This window comes from Nymphaea colorata, chromosome 1, assembly GCF_008831285.2.
Source record: "Nymphaea colorata isolate Beijing-Zhang1983 chromosome 1, ASM883128v2, whole genome shotgun sequence".
Taxonomy (NCBI): domain Eukaryota; kingdom Viridiplantae; phylum Streptophyta; class Magnoliopsida; order Nymphaeales; family Nymphaeaceae; genus Nymphaea; species Nymphaea colorata.
Window position 1 is genome coordinate 24,946,408 of NC_045138.2, and position 20,074 is coordinate 24,966,481.

Here is a 20,074-nt window from a genome sequence, read left to right on the forward strand (position 1 = left end):
CTCTCTCTCTCTCTCTCTCTCTCTCTCTCTCTCTCTCTCTCTTATTATTTTTCCTTCATTTACTGCAAAGCATTGTAAGCTTTTACTTAGTGATATTAGAATTGGTTCTGGACCGAATAAGGTAGCAGGACTGTTCAATGGATCGGTCAAACAAAACCATTGCAAAATCACTTTCGATTCCGTATAAATTCATCGTAATATATTTGTATCTTCCAACATCAGAAGGCGAACATTTGTTTGAAAAGTAAGAAAAAATTATTGAGGATAATAAAAAAAATAGTGTAACAAAACATGACATGTGAAGCCATAGAGATGGCAACGCAATTGAATTGATCTGTATCGAGTCCAATTCTAATTGGCCTATTCAAGTCAATTTTAAGAACAAGGTTTTCCTGCTCCTTGATTGGTTTTGCATTTATTACTCGACAAGGAAGTCATTCCCTTCTCTGAATTAGAATCGAAAATTATGTTTACGCTGATTAAACAAAGTATCAATTAACAACTAAGACCGCAGGTTTGCAATTGCTAATAAGCTGGGCAGGTAGTCTAAAGTACTTCAAAAGGAAAAAGAAATGATCGTTTTCCTTGTCAAGTTGCTGCCCGATTACAATCTTGTCAAGAAAGTGAATAACGTTGACGACATTCCACAAGAAACAGGCAACATGTCCAACAAAGACAGAAGTTGCACCTGTTGTTTATAAAAGCATGCTCTTACAAAACATATCTACAACTAATGCCGCAATAAAGTTTGAATCACTCTGATTTCTTTAAGCTGCATGATGGAGTCCCACTATCAGCTGTCTTATTCCAACAAAATAAAGGATGGCATCGATTGTCATGAGTCAAAAGCTCTCCTCCCCGCTTTTGGTTTTCATCTCTCAGTTGCTATTATGAAGTTTTCCTTGGAGATAAAGAAACTATACCAACCGCAATTGTGCCTCAAGCTCCCATAGCTCTGGTAGATCCCCACATGCTGTCACAGCCTTCCATAAGATCATAGACATAGTTGCATGCATCTAAAAAATCTGTCACAGCGGAAACTTCTACTTCGCGCCACAGAAGAATTAACTGAAAACATTCTTCCATTTTGACTGACCGAAAAATAAACAAAACAGCCAAGACTTAGATTTAAAACTAAAGAACAGTCACGTACATAACAAAGAAATTATGTGTGGTTTCAAAAGCAAAGATACCGTGTTAGCAAGCATCTTGTCCTACCATATTCATGGATGGTTACTCCTTGCATCACGGATATAGAACATAAGCTGCAAAAGGACAAGCATGTTGAGAAATAAAAATAGCTGAAAGTCATGCGTATGATGGCAAGAGAAACTGTAACATTTACGCAATCGCACGAAAGCCATAGATCATACCTTTGTCCCTACGTAAAATGACAGGAAAATGCCAAAAACTGTAGGCAGCCCTGCAAAATGATGAGCATAATATGAGTTAATGCTGCATCCACTTAATGAAATTAAGAAAGTAAGTTGCCATACCATCTTTCCTCAGCATTCTAGAAATCAACCAGTCCACTCCAGATGGCCCAATGACATAACCAACGAGGTTTGCAATCTACAATTTTCAGCAGTTCAGCGGAAAGGCCAAAGTTGAACTACAGTCTTTAGACATCTCTTATAAATCATAATAATGGAAACATTACTGGGACAATTGAGAGCACTACCAATAGGAATTTCTGGGTATCAGTGACATAAAATTTCAACAGTAGAAGAAAATACAAAATGTCAAAATAAAACAAGCCCTTTTTCCTCATATCTTTTTTTGCAGACAATTAGCAATATGCTCCTCCAAAATTAAGTACAAAGTTGACCTTGCTTACAAACGAAGTATACCATACTTAAGGTCATCTATAATCATGAATACACCACAAGAGCAAGGAGACCAGAGAGGGGAACATCCAGGCTGTCTTGCCTGCTCTATGGCGTCATATATCAACTAATCAACTTAATCCGCATCACTAAAAAAAAAAGCTTCTTGACTTTTTAATCTAAATATTGATTGGTTCATTATTATAATATAACAAGGATAGAGCAATCCAACCGTGGATCATAAATAAGGGTGGGCGTCGGGCCGGGCCGCCGCCGGGCCTGGGCATGGAAAAACCTGGCCCTGGCCCAATAGACCGGCCCGGCCTGTTTAGATTAAAAAAATGATTTTTTTTATTTTTTTGTTTTAATAATATATATTTATTATTAATAAATATATTTTATATTTAAAAAATATAATTAAAATTTTATTTTTAAATTTTAAATGGGCCGGGCCGGGCCGAGACCCGGGCTCACCGGCCCGGCCCGATGCCCACCCTTAATTTTGGAGGAGCATATTGCTAATTGTCTAAATCTCAAGGTTTTGAATAATTTATCTTAAAAGGAGGTTTTTGCATCCCAAAAGTTAAAAAGTTTTAAGCTAGATAGTCCAAATGCACTAAATTGTCCAAGGCTTGAAAGACCTGCTTGTATATCAGTTAAAAATTTAAATTCCAGACATTCCAGAAATTATGATTGTGATTGCTCAAGGACATATGACGAAGAGATTTGATAAAGACAATTTACTGGACAAATTTAACCAGGCATGCTTCCACAAGAATAATTGATTGATGAAAAAACTATCAGAACTTGCCACGCTACCTAAATATTTCCTTGTTTACAGTAGCAACTTCATAATCTTTTGAAAGTACATTTCCAGTAAAGCATCACATGAGAAGGCATACCATAAGGCAAGAAATTGTAACAGCACCACAAATTGCACTGATTTCTCGTAGGATGAACTGGCCAAAAGCATCCCTTGGCTAACAGTTGCAGAAATAAGCACAATTAGCCTTCAAGAAAACTTGCATTTTAAACCAAGGGAAAAATAAGAAGTCCAACTGAGAAAACAAAGCATTCAACTGCAGACTTATAAATGTAGTCACATCACCGTTTCAGGAAATAACATCATAAACTGAAATAAATCATCAATAAAATGTTCTAAGGACATTTTCTTCTTAGCTGAGCTAACCGGACGTACTGGATTGATCATATAAAACTCATTTATGTGGGGCAATTCTTTTACACGCTGTTGACCTTTTAATACAGGTTGTAGGATACCAGAAGGTTTGACAGCTGCTCATCCTGAAAACATTTATTCCTTTGCCCACTGCTGTTGGTTTATTATCTTCTCCATTCTCCCTAATTTCTTTAATCTTTTAACAGATCCTATTCTGAGAATGAATTTAATCTACTCAACAACCCTATACATTCTGCAAAGACATGCAGGATATCTTTCTTATGTTTTCTGGCTATGCACTTAGGTAGTGTATCTTCTCACATATGATATAAGATATGAACTTATATCAGGTAAATATGGTTGATCCTATAACACAGTCCTATTTACATGATTTTTTTTGTTCTCTGATATGCTCAACTGTTATTTTTCATACATTCAAGTCTAACTATATAGGCCAATCTGCTATACTATGAACAGTTCCCAATATGACAAACATGCTGAAAACACTGCAACATTAAACCTTGTAACAACCTCTAAAAGTGCAGAGTTGCATAACATTAACATGATGTCAGTACAATAACTAGAAGCATGACAACATTATGATGTTTCAACAGAAATCGTTACATAGAGAAACTTTTATTATTTCTTTCATTATTTAGAGAAAATTTTACTGTTTATATTTTTGCAACAAAAAGGTTGCTAAAGTTTACTGCCGATCTGCATTTGTCTTACATCAAAAAATCTACTAAAATATAAGATATTCCTTGCCAAGAAATAACTAACTAATATTGGTTGGTATGTCAAATTCAGAGGAAAGAATAAGCCACACAAATAGAACGAAAGGTGAAGAAAAAAATGTCTACCTGGAAAGAATTCAGCACTGACTTTGCTATGATCTCAGGCACAAAAAACAGACACGTTAACCATGCCCAAGAAATCAGCTTCCTGGCAAGAAATGAAAAGCCAAGCAAACAACAAAGCAATATCAGAAAATGTTTCAATTCAAAATGGACAAAGCACCACAAATTCTTCTATATTTCACAGCATGTGGATGCTGATGTCACCTAACAACAGCATCCGATGAATTTCCTGATACACACACTTTAGTTGTGTAGGTTCATAAATGGTACATTGATTTCAGAAGCACAATAAACATATAAAAGAAAGGACAAAGCATGAAATTTTGACATGGGGATTGGTAACAACTAAAAAAACCTACCATTCCAGGTCATGCCATATTGCAACAAATGTGAAAATAACCCACACATTCAGCAACTTTCTTTTTGATCCACCAAGGGGAATGTACATATATCTACAAAGTTAAAATATGTCAACATGAATTATAAGGATACTTTAAAATGACAGAGACTAGAATCTTAATAACCAGAGATATAGGTTTGCACCTAACTAGCCATTTATTAAAAGATGCATGCCAAGATTTCCAAAATGTTTCCAAACTGTAGCAGTTATTGATACACCTAGGCATATTCTCAGGAGCTTCAATGCCTCCTACCTGCAATCAAGAAAAATAATTGGATTAGTTATTAGGAGCTTTAAGGTTTATTTGTTAAAGTCAAAACATAAAACATAAAGCTTATAGTTAGACCGATGTTCTGCATCCACAAATATCCTATCATCTTCATATGATGTGTGTGTGTGTGTATGTGCGTGTGTGTGTGTGTGTGTGCTGTGGCTGCATGCATGTGCACCATTGTTGCATGTGGGTTGCATAACGTGTGTGTGTGAATGCAATATTAATAATATTACTCACAAAGCAAGACAGAGAAGGTGCAGAAAGGAGTATCAGCGCTCAATGGGGACAAATTTGATGGAGTTGTTTCCGACTTCAACATGCACATTGGATGCGAAAGTAAGCATTCTATATAGGACATGCTTATTCATGTACTATGAGTATTTCCCTATCAGGACCCTGCAATGCCATGAAAATAAACATGCTTCACAACCACTTTGTTTCACCAAGTCACCCATATTTGCATTTAAGTGGGTTGATGGAATGGTCAAATGCATGATCACGGCATTTCCCCCCAACAGAAGTAAGCATATTACTGTACAAGATACTGTAAAAGGCATAAAACAGTAGTGTTAATCATACCAATGCCCAAAATCGGAAATAGCGCCAAATAAGAAAGAATTTCAACCACATGAAGTTCAAGACCTGCATTGTGAGTAGAAACAGACAAATCAGCAATGCAAACATGGTGCAGAAAAAGCACAAAAGTGATTATCAAATAGATACACACGGGCATTTGATTGCTATGTCTACATGTTTCAACTTACAGAAGAGGCTCTTTAAAATAAAAAATTGAAAGGAGAAAATTGAAAACACAAAAATATAAGCGGAAAAAAAAACTCAACAGCTTAATAAGCAACGAAAGTAGGCAGTCAATTAAAACAAAGTCATCAAATCCAGAAAGGTAAAATGTGAACATCTTTACATGCTCTAGAAGGTGTTCCGTCTCACACACCACGTTCATTATATCAGCTACCAGGCCATATGCTAAGATAATCCATGTTAGAAAGGTGTGTAATCAAGATTGTCATGTAGCATGGCTCCTGTATTTCATTGTACCATGTAGCAGCCATATTGTACAAGTTTGCTCTTGCCATATATTTCAACTTTCAAGTTCCTAGTCTTCAGAAAGTGGCATCAAACCCAACTTTGGCATTCTTTAATGAATCGCTTTTCATATAAAGTCAGACAGGAAATTGGAAACAAGGCTGAGAGAGGCACAGTTTTAAATGATCTGGTAGGTTACAACAGTCGTGCTCTAACACTATTTATGCATTCTCACGTTCCATCAAAATGTTTGTATTGACAGAAGAAAGGAACAATATAGAAACCACATTCACAAGACAAGCATTGCCAAAGTCATTTACACATTATACATATACATACATATATACATACATATATATATATATATATATATATATATATATATATATATATATACACTGTGAAAAATGAATTTGTCAAAACCACAGCAGTCACCAAGTTAACTGGGCAAGTCACGTGTCAATCAACTCTGAGTTGAGCCCTGGGTTTTAAAATATGTATTGCCCCTTATGTTGATCTTAAGATGTCAGCTGCTATAAAGCTCACAAAACGTAAAATAACAAACAAGTATCTTAGTGTTCACAAGATAACAATTATTTACACATAATCGTTTATTCAATGAATTCTTTGTATTTAGCATGCATTATCAAATAGAAGTGATAAAACATGAAATCCCCATCATGCCTAGCACTTAAGCTAACAAAAGTCTCCATGCATCAGGGACTTTGCTGTTTGGTCCTCTGGAACCTAGATATACAAAATCATTTATACAACAGAGATCTACTTACCCCATATCCAACAATGAAAACTTCCAATGGTGAGAGGTACGTCCACAAGCCACTGAAGATTACAAAAAGAAAATGACTTAAGTTTTTATCAATAATGAAGAGAAGAAGTTCATCATTGAATCCAGATATTACCTAATTGCAAAGGCATTGTAATAGAAAAAATGTGTCATCAACTCCATAAGGAACAGACTGAGTATCCAACGGATACAGTACCAAGCCACTCTGCCAGCTGAATAATTCTTGTTAGGGACATCCAACTGCCAAGAAAATGGAGCATTGGTTTAAAAATCAAAGAGATGGTCTATTCAATGACTTTTACATTAAGTCTCAAAAAGAACCAAACTGCACCATCTTCTGAACGGATCAATACATGATATTGAGATATTTAGAGACAACGATAGAAAAAAAGGATCACAAACAACCTGTGACGAGAAAGAATTGAAGCTTATAATCGGACCAGCAATGTAGAGGGGTGCATATATCAAATAACATAGATATGTCTCGAATGAGAATCTCTCTCCATAGACACTCTTCTCCTATTATATAACAGAAAAGAAGAAGACTTAGAAGTTAAACATATCCAGCCAAGTAAAAGGAATCTAAGTAGATCAGCATATTTGCATATCTTTTAAGGCAGCAAGAGTAAGACAGAAGTACCGAATATAACATTGACATTTACCTTTTGATCAACACAACTAGTGTGAGCCCAGTAATGATCGTATGCAAAGCTGATCATTCGCAAGATCACTGCAATAATTATATAAAAATGAAAATACACACAAAAAGTTTAAGTTTAATAATTTTTTCATTACATTGATCAAGAGATACGTTCATTATGATACACAGACACTTACATGCACATGTATCAAATTTTCCTTCTTAAAATGAAAACAGACATTTTTTTGGAAAACAAATGATACTGATTGGAAGAGAGGTATTTCCCACAGAACTGTAACAAACTAGAAAATATGAATGAGCATAAAATGTAAATTTGTACCCAACAGAACAGCAAGAACAGTGTCATGGTGATGGAAAGTGACATACAGACACATGCCGTTACAAGATATACAAATCGTAAAGTGAATAGAGGAACATATAATTATTCTGAAGAGATGAATGGATTACCAAGATTGAAGCAAATTTGCCACCTGAATGTACCACGATAGCCATCCAAGAATGCCAAACCTTCTCTGACAAAATTCATTGCAATATATAATTGGTCCAGTAAAACAAAATCCACTCATGGAAACTAAAAGATAGGAATATAAAGGCTTCAGTTGACTTACCCAAACCAGGAAAATGAATATCCTTCGTAAACGCGATTACAAAGAAGAACCAAAATGTTGAATGACCAAATTACAAATGAAAAGTACACAGATTTCAAAAATATCTGCAAAAAAGAACAAAGTTAACTAATTAGAAAATTAAATCCTAAGCTTTTTTTTTTTTTTGTTTCAAAGATGGGAAGGGAAGGTGGGGCACTTCCTTGGCTAGATTAATTTGTTTACTAGCTAATTGATACACGAAAATCTAGTGATATACTAATGGTGTATTCTAGAGAAATTACAAAGTCCAAAATCACTATGACATTCTTTTCTTTATAAACGTTTGAAATCAGCTGAAAAATAAAATATCCTAGTTTACTTTTTAAGTAATGATATTATTGCTGACTTGGTGAAGATGGAAAGGAGTAAAAAATGGTGGGTCATAGATTCTCATTTAGGACAAAAATAAGAATATATTATTTGCAAGCAGACAAAAGAGTAGGAGGAAGATGTGTAGCATCATACTTTTTAAAGTTTTATCTGTATTGCAATGTCAAAATTCAAAAGTTTGAAATACTAAGGTTTAATCTGAATCTGTCCACCTATAAAACTTATGCAATTGATACGCTATAATGTACAAGAAACATAGTTAAGCACACCAAATTTGTAGATAACAATCTCATGACATAAGTAATATTTAAGTATGATGCACCCATATGGAAGATTAAGAGCTTTTCCAAAAACTTGTAATTATATAAATCGATTGAAAAAGAAACACACACCACCAAAAATTTGAGGCCATAACATGAAGATTTTGGCCACAATAGAAAACCTCAAATAAGTACATCAGAACCTCCTTTTTGTGAAAGCCATCAAAAAATTTACATTTTAAGATGGCATTGTTGCCCTCTTCATCTATTTTTCACATCCTTTTATTGGTAACTTCACCATTCAACTGCAGAAGAATAAAAAAGCTGTCCCTACAATGGAAGAGACTAACACACCTTTACCAACAAGAAGTTCAATGTTGCAATAGCAAGGATAAATATGACACTGCAAATTGACAAAGAAAGTTTAGACCAATTATGAGTAACAAGAAAATGAGAACTTACTTGAAGACAAGTACCACAAAAGTAACTTCATACCAAGCACCATGTAGATAAGATATATAACTCAAGGAGAGTAAGAGCCAAACAATTGACATGCCTCTCCATTTTAGGTGCAGCTTCTTTCTCAAGAGATATGCCAGAAGCGTAAACACTCCAAATACAATTGTAAGAATAGCCAAATTCTCACGAAAATTCCTCCATTGGCTATCAGAAAGGTCCTACAAAAGTAATGAACTTAGGTAAATTTACTAACTTAAAGTGCATACAACCTAGCCAAGTTCGACAATTTCATGAAAGAACAGCAGAAGACAGCCTACCAACATGCCTTTAGTTTTTTCACATATTAGCATGTAACATTCATTCTGGAGTTTGAACTTCTAGTGAATCAGTGATATGCTCAGAGACAGATAATTCTGGCAGTTCCATAACATTCAGTTTCAAGTTTGACCTTCTACTGATATGCTTAGAGCCTTAGAGACAATGATAACTTGTGATAGTTCAATCAAACCCATTCCTATGTTTGGTACATGTCTCAGTGCCAGGGCATCGATTACATTGATGCAGATGGCATAAGTGCAAAGCTGTCCAAGAGGAAGATGAGATAGACACAGACAACCTCTGATACACAGGTGCACCTGTGCACCTGAAGTGTCGATGTCGACTCGCCTGAACACGGGTGCGGGTACGGACATGCCTCCGACACTTCAGGGGCACAGGCTCACCCGTGTATTGTTGTATCTGTAATTATATGTTCAATATACAACATAGAATTTATATATTCAATACATTACAATATAATTATATGCATTGTATTGGATTGTAATATTAATGAATGTCTTTTTCCATATTTTTTGTGTCAGTGTGTGTGTGTGTGTGTGTATTATGTAAGGCCAGCCGTACCTGTGTACCCATGATTTTGAATTTTATCTGCACCCATACCCGCAACCCCACCCGAACCCGCACTCGTGCCCATGTGACATAGTAGACAACAAGGTTGAAACTTGAAAGAGAAACACATTCTGGAACTTTGCAAATCAATCAACACCCAAAGTTCTTTATTTTACTTGTCCAACGTTTCCAGATTATTCAATTATACATATCTTCCTTAGATTTAAATGACATTTGATGTCAAACAGGAAGGGTATAAATTTGCAAGTTGAAATACTCGTCAGCATGTAAGAACTGCAAGGTAGCAACTCATCTTTACATCAGCATGCAGTCATATGATGTCTGGAGCACACCATAGCTCCGTTCCTCCACGCATAAATATCGAGCAACGAACAAGAAATCAGCATCCTAATTATGGAGCAACCATCTATTCTGAGTAACCCACATTTTCGATAGCGTTATTCTTGACCTATATCCTTATAAAATACATAAGAGGCACAGCCCAAATCAAACTATTCATCTTTCAAGCAAAGAAAACGAAGTCCAGACATGTAACGAGTTAAACTTAAGGTCTCGTGCCTTTCTTTTACCCTATTCCATGACATTCAGATATCCTCTGACTCACAAAAAGAACGGAAAGAACCAAAAAGAAAAACAAGGAAGAAAGAAGGGTAGTTGAAGTACATTCAATCGATGTCCCATCCATCCTTCTCGAAGACCAACAAGTCTTCTTGAGCTCGAATAATCTGTATAATCTGACAAAAACTAAGATGAAGTCACAACGAGAATGGGAAAGACCATTAAAGTAGCCAGTATGCTCAACTAAGAAATAAAGGATAAAGAACAGGGTAGGAAGGGAAGGGACCCACCATGAGAGAGTCTCAACGACCGTTGGATGATCACTATGTAGAACGCAACAGCATAGAGTACAAGGCCCGTCGGTTCCACGAACTTCCAAGAAACCCAACCGTCAATTGCCATCTTCTCTCCAAATTATGAAATCTTCGTGTTCGTTCGTTCTCAATTCCTCCGCTGGTTACACCTTACCTTCCCAAGTTTCGATGAATCGGTTCTGACCAGATTCAAGAAAATGGAGCAAGAGAAATCAGTTACCTCTGCCAACGAGTTGGATTGCATTCGGATCTGTCATTACCAAATCCATGGGGCTCAGGACAAGATTGAAAAAGGGACTCGATGCCTGCCTTGACATTTCATCAAATGGTTGGCGCAAGGTTATGAATCCAATCTGAAGCGGCTTCCGGCGGACCGGGTCTTCTCCTGCCTATCCCCAACGGAATACGTCGCTACAGACGAGTAAGAAATTGAGAATGCTTTGACGAACAATGCTGCAGGACGGAAATGATCTGCTTTGACGAACAACACCTATTACTATTGTTCCTAATATTCACGGAGGGAATATAGTTGGAACGTAGGAAACTGTAACCCTACTCTCTCATCAAAATGACCTGCCTTCGGGAAGAATTTAGCTTCAGCACACGGCCTGGGAAAAAACAGCTATTTTCCTGGGAAAGTCCAGCATTTCCACGAGAAAGTGGTAGAAACAAACGAAACCTCAAAATTTTGTGTCCTTCTAGACGTAGAGTCCACTGGTGGCACCACCGTGCTAAACTTCGCCCACTTCAGGTAACACGGTAACAACTCGAGTCTGAGTTCCATAGGCTCAAAATCAATTCAACAGTATCAACAAGCTCAAGCTCGACTTGCTTAAATCCTATAACGCGTTTATGTTTACTTGTCTCATTTAGTTTAAATCATTTAACTTGTTCGCTCGTTTAATTAATTCAATTACGACGAATTGGTCAGTAGTTGAATTAAACTGAGTTTAAATGAGCCCAATTAACTCGAACTCGACTTAGTTTGACATTTTGGTCATAAGTTTCACTCAAGCTTTTTCGAGCAAGTTAGCGCCAATTGACTCCATTCATTGTGCAGCAGCAGTTACATTCATGTTTTTTTAACAAGGATTTTAAATCTCATGTTTGAAGACCATAAACTACAAGGCTCGTCAAACCACCGATCCATGCTTCATTGGCAGCATTTGAATCCATGTGTGGAGCCAAGAAACTTAGGTTGAGGGGGCACTAATTCAAGAACATTAGTCTCTTTTGAGGACACGGAATGAAGGTCGTGGTTTATGGTTGCTTTGAGATTTAGGTAAAGAATAGTACATTCATTAATTAGAGTATCACACATCTAGTTCATCAAGCATTGAACTAACAATTAGACTTTCACCGGCCCACCAATTGAACAGCTGCGCTACTCCCTAAACACAAAAAACATAGTATGTTTAAAGACACCACTATATATAAGTAAGTAAAAATTTGAATGTATCAATATAAAATAAATAATTTTTATGGGGCTCTTTTAGGTGATATACCACTGTCAATCTCGATTTGAAACAAATACCTGCTATTTATATTGTGAACACAACTTGGATCCATATATCATCACAAAAAAAGAGCACCTTAGATTCACATAATTTGATTTTGGCATGGCTTTCAGAGATATGAGCCTAACCAGCCCGGCACGGTCTGAAGGTAGCCGGGGTTCATTAGTATCCTCGTGTTTGAACTCAAAACCATACAACTCTGGCGAGAAGCAGGACGCACAGTTGCGTACGTCACAGTTAACTTGGTTGCGAAATTTCTTGGGGATTATTTTTATGCCTACTCATGAAATAATTGATACGAAAAAAATATCTTCGATTCTGGCCATTGAATTATGAAGCCATTTGTTTAATCGTCGCACTTATTTCTTGAATTTGCCGTTGAAATTCATGGCTTCTGTTCCCTATGCATGGAACGTCCCGCATCGTTCGTCTTGTTGGCCCAAATTTTGAGATCACAGAGCATGAGAAAGAGATGCATGGCTGTACATGGTCACGAGAGGACGCCCATCTATGTATTATTATGTGAAGCAGTACATGGGAAAGCAAAGCTGGGCCATGCCACATCATTCACAAAAACTACTACTACATCATCATCATGCATAATGCACAGGACATCATCATCATCAACAACCACCCCCATCATATCCCACTGCCACAGCACTTTCTCACTAAGAAAGGGAAAAAGAAAACAAAAACAAAGAGCACGCAACACCAACACCTTCTTTTCCTTTTTCTCGTGATCACTTTCATGGAGGTTCTAATCATGATGCTTGTTGGCCAAGTTGCATTGCCTTCTGATCTCCCCCTTGCTGCCAGTGAGAGGGTTGTTCTCAGAAAGGATTGTGATTGCCCTTGAGAATTCCTGGAAGAAGTAGTCCTGGCTCTTCGCCATCTTCTTCACATAGGGCTTGGTCCTCTTGTCATGAGCAAGTTGGTGATCAACGAGCATCAGACCCTTGTTGTCCAGAATGTTTCTGTAATAGTTGTTGTCTAACTTCATGGGTGTTCCTCTGTCGTTTCTTACATACTGTACAGCCTTCGGGTTTGGAATTTGGTCAGGGCACTTCTTGAGCATGTGAGGGACATGGTCTGGGTTCAGCCTTGGATCAACCTCAGGGTAGAGCCTGTCAACCAGTTTCACACAGTGTGTCCTCCCTACACTGTGAGCACCTGCACAAGACAAGAGATGGAAGATTAGTGGTCATGGAAAATGGGTGAGCTTGTTTCCTTTTTCTCTCTTTGAATTTGGTCTGCTGCTAAGTGTAATGTGTGAAAACGTACCAAGTAGGGCGACAACCCCAGGGGTGTCGATGCCAATGGCCTGAAACTTCTCAAGCACAGAAGAAATGCTATCATTGTGCTCAGGAAGGTACTCGTCCAACACATCGACCCTGCTCTTTCTACCGTCTCTCCTTCCTGTTTTGAGAGGGATGTAAGGTCCACCCAACTAAGGGAGAAAGCCAACAAGTTTGTCAGATTCAGACAAATCGTCATTGGTAATTTAGATTCTTACTCTACAGTATGTACAGTAACTAGTCTACTGAAGCCATGCACAAAAAAGCAGGGATCTACATAGAGAAAGTGATAATATCATCATTTGGAAAATGATTAAGAATAGCCAAGCTTAGGCGCAGATCGGAAATGAAATTTCATTTGACCTCAGAAGATGAGAAAAACCAAACAGGAAGATGAACAAGAAAAGACTTTGACAGCAACCCGGCCTACGAAATGGTGATGCTGCTGAAAACACCAGAACTTTAAGAAAAGGTTTAAGAAAAATAAGATAATGGTGAACTGAAAGATTGGGCACTTAACATCTAATATAGAGCAAAAAGGGTAACATTAATAGTGAAAAAATGAATAGAGCTTGTATTACCGCCACAATCCCATCTCTTCCAGACAAGACCAAGATATCAGCACAAGACACCACACCGGGGCACTCCCTCTCTACTGCTGCCTTAATGTCCTCAATGTACCTGAAGTTTCTCATTCCGAAGCTCTTGTCTGCCTCTTTCTCTGAAAGAGTCCTCCTTGTTGAGTCCAACAGCAGGGAGGCATCACATGACTACATGCCACAAACCCACCAACCAAAGAAAAACAGAAAACCATCAGCTTCATCAACATGCAGAGAAGCAATGCTACGAAAACAGAGAAGAAAGAAGAAAAAGCAGAATCACCTGAACAGCACAGTCATGGAAAATGTTCCTCAGCCATGAGAACGCAGTGTTCTTGTGGCGCTTATACAGCAGCTTGACCTGCTCGGTGATGATCTCCTCTGCCTGAGGGCAGGAATCCTTGTAGAAGTTCATGACCAGGCCTGAGTCCCCATCTGCAAGGCTGAGTGATGATGGCGAAAGGGTGGAAACGATGAAGAGGAAGCAGAGAAAGAAGAGTACCCTACAACCCATCTTGGCTACTCCAATTCACAGTGCCAAGATGTTGGGGTGCTCAGAAGTGTTCACCCTCCCCTCTTAAATAAAGAGAAAGGATGTTAAAGGGAGCACATGGGCATTAAAATATAAAGAAAAGGAAAGTTTCAATACCCATCCATCTTTTATGGAATTTTATCCTCAGGTCGAGTTCAATGGAATCCAACCATTTCCCCTTAGGTTAAAAACTGAGACAGCAAGTGAGTAAATGACCGTAACATCCGCTGAAGAAATGAACAAATACTTTCAACTTGGCAAAACACCATCTACGATCCTTATCTGTAGTGGTCGCTTGAAGTTGAGTTCACATCAAATAATTCAGAAATATGAGGCTCATTTTTTAAGTTACAGAGAAAACGAGATTCCTCCTCAGCGGAAAACGATGTCCTTTTCTTGTCAGCATCACTGCACTATTTTCCCTCTGCGGCTACTGAGACCTACTTGAGCTGAAGAAGAAGGCTCGATCGGCTTACTCCATAAATGATCCTCAACTGCACATGCCAAGCCAATATTTAGGCCAATAGGTACGGCTTAAATTTGTACAGTTTTGTTTCCTAATTGATGATACAAACTTGAAGTTGGTGAAGTTTGTAAGTTGCGGAAGAAATAATATCTTCTATTAACCGGCTGTAGTTGCACTCCACTGCCGTCCTATTAACCGGCTGTAGTTGCACTCCACTGCCGTCTTCATCTGCTTGTTTATGGTTTTATATTCATAGTTTTCTTTCTTTAATCATATCTTTGCGTGAATATAAAGCTTTGGTATCTGGGATCAAGTTGTTAACTGTTTCAATTGCCAAACTAGTCCTTAGGTGAACCTTATTCCCTTGAATGGGCTGTAACCCATCTCTTGTAAGAACGGGGAACAGGAGACTGCTCTTGTAGAGTTCGGCGACCGTTTATGTTTTGGATGAATGCCATCCATTGCCGATGCAATGGATGGCCGACTGCAAGGCCCCAACAGCGGTTGTTCAGTGCTCAGCAAGGTTGCAATTCACATTCAAACACGATAAAAAGCCAAAAAAAATGACAGAACTCCTACATTATATTCTGTCAACTTGAGACCTTAGAGGCCGTTTGCGAATAAAAACATTATGTTATTATTTCATGCATCAAACATTTTAAAAAGTGTTTCATGAATATACCTCATTTTTTTAGGTAGATACATGAAACATGAACATATTGTTACCATTCATATTATGAACATATTGTTACCATTCATATTGTTCAGTCTCTCTCTCCATTTATAGTAGTCCGCAAGATTTTTTTTTAATGTGGCAACTTTGCTAAATGGCATTTCAATGTCATTTGACATAATTTTTCTATGGTTCTACATTAGTGTATGAAATTTCTCTCTCATTACTATAGTTATTGTGACAAATGACATTTCGAACGTCATGTCTATTTCAAAACATCACAAAATAGGAACCACAGAAAGAAAAGATTAACTTGGTCCTTAAAACAGGGTGAGATTGCAAACGCAATACGACTGAATTACTCAATTTCATTCAAGTGTTGTATGACTGGATTCCTCGCTTAGAGGACACCAAAATACCAATGACACGTAAACCACAGAGGATGAGTTGACGGAAACGGAACCGAAGCAATGGTTATGGGGCTTGAAAGGCCATTTTAGGAGGCACGGGAATGGCGCCGGACGAACTGTGACGGTCGACAGAACATCAGGAACAGCACTTTGGATGCCATTGATCACATTAATGAACATAGGACACGAAAGAGACTCCACCTCATGCAACCCTACCTACCTAGGGCTGTATAAAGAGACTCTCTTCCTTAAACTGGCTCGGTTAAACGAGTTGAGTTCAAGTTTAACTGAAAATCAAGCTTATAAATGAGTCGAGTTCGAGTTACATGAACTCTATTCGATTAAACTCGAATAATCTAGGTTTATATAACAAAGGAAAGAGACCAAGTTAAATGGAAAGTTGGTAAACAAACTTAAATGAGTTCAGCCTGAGCTGCCACTCAGTCTATCAATCGAGCTCGAGCCGACCTTATACAACTCGAGCTCGAGCCGAGGAAGGTATGAAATCAAGTCGAGCTCGACTCGGGCTCATGTACAGCCCCATGGCCCTACCACTCACTAGACGACATGACCAATATTCTAGATCCACTGTCGAGAATCAACTTGATTTGAACAAGCTGACGCAATAGATCACTAGATTTTGCTCTTTCAAACTGGGAAGGAGCGTCTAAAATCCAAGAAGGCCAAACTGTGTTTTTGTTTAGGCAACCAGACTATTGGTGGAGACCACCGTGACCATTGAGAGGACCAATTAGATAGATGCCATTATTGTGGGTGATAAGGGTGTCAGCAGGCCTTTGGCATTTTTCAGAAGGGAGGGCGTTTGATGTGAGAAACAGAACATCATGTCCACACAATGCAGCACCGAGCATTTCTCTCGCTGTTCGATCAATTAATTGGAGTTGATAAGAAACTCACTTAATTTTCGCGTCTGTTCGACTCAAGTTCAGATAACACGTGTTCTGGCTACCCAAGTGCCTGTACCCAAGGCCAATAAAGATGAAAGGCAACAAGACCAACTCTATCTACCATGGATAAAGCCACATCTATTATTGTCCGCAAGGAATTCATATAATGTCGGCTAAGTGGTAGTTGTAGAGTGCCCACAAACGCTAAGATCATAATCAAACAAAAAATTTCGTTGAAAAGCAATTAAGTGTATTTGTTGGTGACAAATGGTACACCGACTGTATTTCATGCTCTAAACCGATCTTGAACTTATAGGCATAAGGAAAGAAATAGGGGTTTCAGATCCCTCTTAATAGAGGTGGATTGTTTATTTGCTTTTACATAGTCTTATATAGATTTCTTATAATTATTTACATTCGAAGTTTTTTTTCTTTTCTCTTTTTTCTTTTTCTTTGTTCTTCTTACATTCAAGATCATTCTCTCTTTATCATTCTTTCTTTTTTCTTTTTCTTTTTGTTGCATTCAAATCAAGAGCTGTATTGATATATCAGATGTCTACATATTTCACCTTGCAGTAGCTACCTACCCAAAGACGGCAACACAACATAATGGGTCCCAACCCATTCATTTGAACTCTGCCTCCGCCAGAGCAGAGCCGAGCCGAGCCGAGCCGAGCCGAGCTTGGTTGGCTTCCACGATCGGTGTGACCACCGACAGCTCTGACTCTGACACCCAAGGAAAATCATGCAACCGTCCACGTCATCGCTCATCCCCATCCTTAACTTAACCACGGTTAACCCTGCTCTCAGAATTCTTTTGGCATCTTCTAGCCTTCCACGTGGCAGGTGAAGTGTCTAGGCCGTCCATCTCCATCTTGTTCCGAAAAGACAGGGGCCGCGTGCTCGACGACTTCGAGTGAAAAGAGAGGGCTAATATCGTCAAAGTGGCGAGATTTTACCTTGACTTCCTGGAGGCCATTTTCGTCATTGACTACAGAATCACGTGAGCCAACTAAAGAATACGACAGATTGCCGAACCCCATCGAACGCGGAGTTCCGCCCATCTCAACCATTAGATTCATCGCCTTTAGCATCAACCGTACACGTGTCTTGCGCAACTTGGCCGCTTCATTTTAAGTCCAAGAGTCGGGTCCTGGATGAATCCAGATCCGGATCGATCTGACTCGGAGTTGGACCCTAATGTGGGGGGATGCAAAAAGCAAATGTTTGCTTGTAATTGGATTACGTTAGGATCTTATATCTGGTTGAAATCCGAACACTTCGAAATATGATTCTCACTGATTTCAAATATTTGGATTCCGATTCCAATCTAACATCAAATTATATGTTGACACTCATAAGATCAGCATGATTTTGATTGAATAAATAGGTATAGAATTTTTGTTCATGTGACTTCCCTATTCATGGTTTTGTAGCCATATTCATGCAATTAACGTTACAAAATAGTTAGATTTAATACTCGTTAAAATGTGGGATGAAACAGATGCTCCAAGTTTCGATACTGATCGATCCGCCCATTTGAAACAAATGGTAAGAACACTTTTTTGAAATATATTAATAAGAATGTTTCGTAAGAACAACTTGCTTATCTATGAAGAAAAAAAAAAAAAAAAGGAACTCAACGAGAAAGGCAAGCATGACCCCAGTTTTCTCTCCACTTGGGGCCGCTCTTGGTTTTTATATGCATAAAATGTTGGCTTTTGAACCGTTTAAAGACAGACTGAAGGGAATGTCAGCACCCATTTATTGTTATCGTCCAGTGATTCTAGCTCATACAATAATATTATGTTACAGGTTTATTCAATGACCGGTGACAAACGACCTCTGAAAGCACTCTAGAATGTCTGGAAAAATTACCCAAGGTGCCTCCGTCTCGGATAACTTCTCACGCTAAAAAAAGTCGTGCTCTCTCAAGTTTGACGTTTTCACTTCCTTTTCGTTCAAACGTCCTCTAGTCAAGCTGGTTCCTCATATCTTAACCATGCAGTTTGATCACCGATCCGCCATATAGGCCTGTATTGCCCTATTTTATCCTCTCTCTTTTTTTCTTGTGAATTGAAAAATATTTTCAAATTGATGCAAAGAACATTATTATAACTGTATGGGCAATGTGTATCGGCTGATATAGACTGACAATAATGACACTAATAAAGTATTAAGTCATAGGACCCAGGGGTCAAATCACAAGTCAGAAATGCCCACACGACATATCCAAATCCAAAGATAAAGATCAACATCCAAATCTAACTAAAAATGTGGAGACAATGAATCCAAATAAGGGTGGATGTCGAGCCAGCCCGGTTGGGCCTAGGCTTGGGCCAAAATTTTTCGGGCCTGGGCCGGGCCCGAGACTGATAGGCCAGCCTGTTTAAGTTTAAAAAATATATTTTTTTAATTTTTTTTGTTTTAATAATATATATTTATTATTAATAAATATATTTTATATTTTAAAAATATTTTATGATTAAAAATTTGTTTTTTATTTTTAAACGAGCCGAACCCGGGCCAAGACCCAAGCTATCGGGCCGTGACCTTAAAATGTGCTTAGATGTTTTAATTAGTATCCTCGAATTAAATCGACACAAATGTTGATGGATCAAGAGGTTCAGGTTGGTCTAAGATCCGGAGCAGTAAGAAAAGTAAAATTTAAAAGAAAAATAATTTCCTCCTCAGCATCCTAGCCTCACCAAGCTATGTACCCCAAGGGGCCGTTTGATAATGAGAATATACCACAAAATTTGGGATAGATTAATGAACATTTTTTTAGGTGTTTTATAAATCTGTCCCAATTTTTTGGTAGATTCATAGAGCAGTTACACTTCACCAAACAGCCCCAAAGAGCGTTCGGTAACAAAACGTTACATTTTTTGGAACACAGTGTTTCATGAATGCTCCCGTTTTTTTTTTCAACAAATTCATAGAACACTCCACAGAATACAGCGTTCCTGTTACCAACGCCCTATAACGTTGTCAAATTTGGTGCTGCCAGCTGATATCGGTCCCTCGCTGGAGGAAAAAAAAAAAAAAAAGGCTGACAAAAAGCTAGGCCATTTTTAGACCTCCAGTCCATACTTACTGGCTCCATCTTATAGCCGAAAATTCTCAATTGTTTGCACGCCAATTTCGAGC

At 38.1% G+C, this 20,074-nt stretch overlaps 2 protein-coding genes across 8 annotated transcripts; both read right to left on the reverse strand.

Annotated features, from left to right (window-relative positions):
- Nucleotides 1-495: 495 nt before the first annotated feature.
- On the reverse strand, nucleotides 496-11,230 carry LOC116246282 (membrane-bound O-acyltransferase gup1). 7 transcript variants are annotated; one of them, XM_031618071.2, is made up of 20 exons: nucleotides 10,834-11,224; nucleotides 10,501-10,703; nucleotides 10,316-10,386; nucleotides 8,780-8,961; nucleotides 8,639-8,687; nucleotides 7,656-7,759; nucleotides 7,495-7,559; nucleotides 7,049-7,116; nucleotides 6,792-6,905; nucleotides 6,502-6,626; nucleotides 6,370-6,421; nucleotides 5,117-5,179; nucleotides 4,407-4,516; nucleotides 4,223-4,315; nucleotides 3,867-3,948; nucleotides 2,729-2,806; nucleotides 1,497-1,572; nucleotides 1,374-1,423; nucleotides 1,194-1,265; nucleotides 496-1,091 (listed from the first exon to the last, which is right to left on the reverse strand). In XM_031618071.2, exons 2-19 carry the CDS (start codon nucleotides 10,610-10,612, stop codon nucleotides 1,224-1,226), a joined length of 1,536 nt encoding a protein of 511 aa, XP_031473931.1. In that variant the 5' UTR covers nucleotides 10,613-10,703; nucleotides 10,834-11,224; the 3' UTR covers nucleotides 496-1,091; nucleotides 1,194-1,223. The 7 variants fall into 7 exon arrangements, with proteins under 7 accessions (XP_031473931.1, XP_049931601.1, XP_031473935.1 ...); XM_050075644.1 differs by having other exon boundaries at nucleotides 10,785-11,224; XM_031618075.2 differs by having other exon boundaries at nucleotides 10,316-10,377; nucleotides 10,501-11,230.
- Nucleotides 11,231-12,528: 1,298 nt separating this feature from the next.
- On the reverse strand, nucleotides 12,529-14,511 carry LOC116246339 (peroxidase 42). Its single transcript, XM_031618170.2, has 4 exons — nucleotides 14,219-14,511; nucleotides 13,918-14,106; nucleotides 13,323-13,488; nucleotides 12,529-13,211 (listed from the first exon to the last, which is right to left on the reverse strand). Exons 1-4 carry the CDS (start codon nucleotides 14,447-14,449, stop codon nucleotides 12,799-12,801), a joined length of 999 nt encoding a protein of 332 aa, XP_031474030.1. The 5' UTR covers nucleotides 14,450-14,511; the 3' UTR covers nucleotides 12,529-12,798.
- Between the last annotated feature and the right edge of the window lie 5,563 nt (nucleotides 14,512-20,074).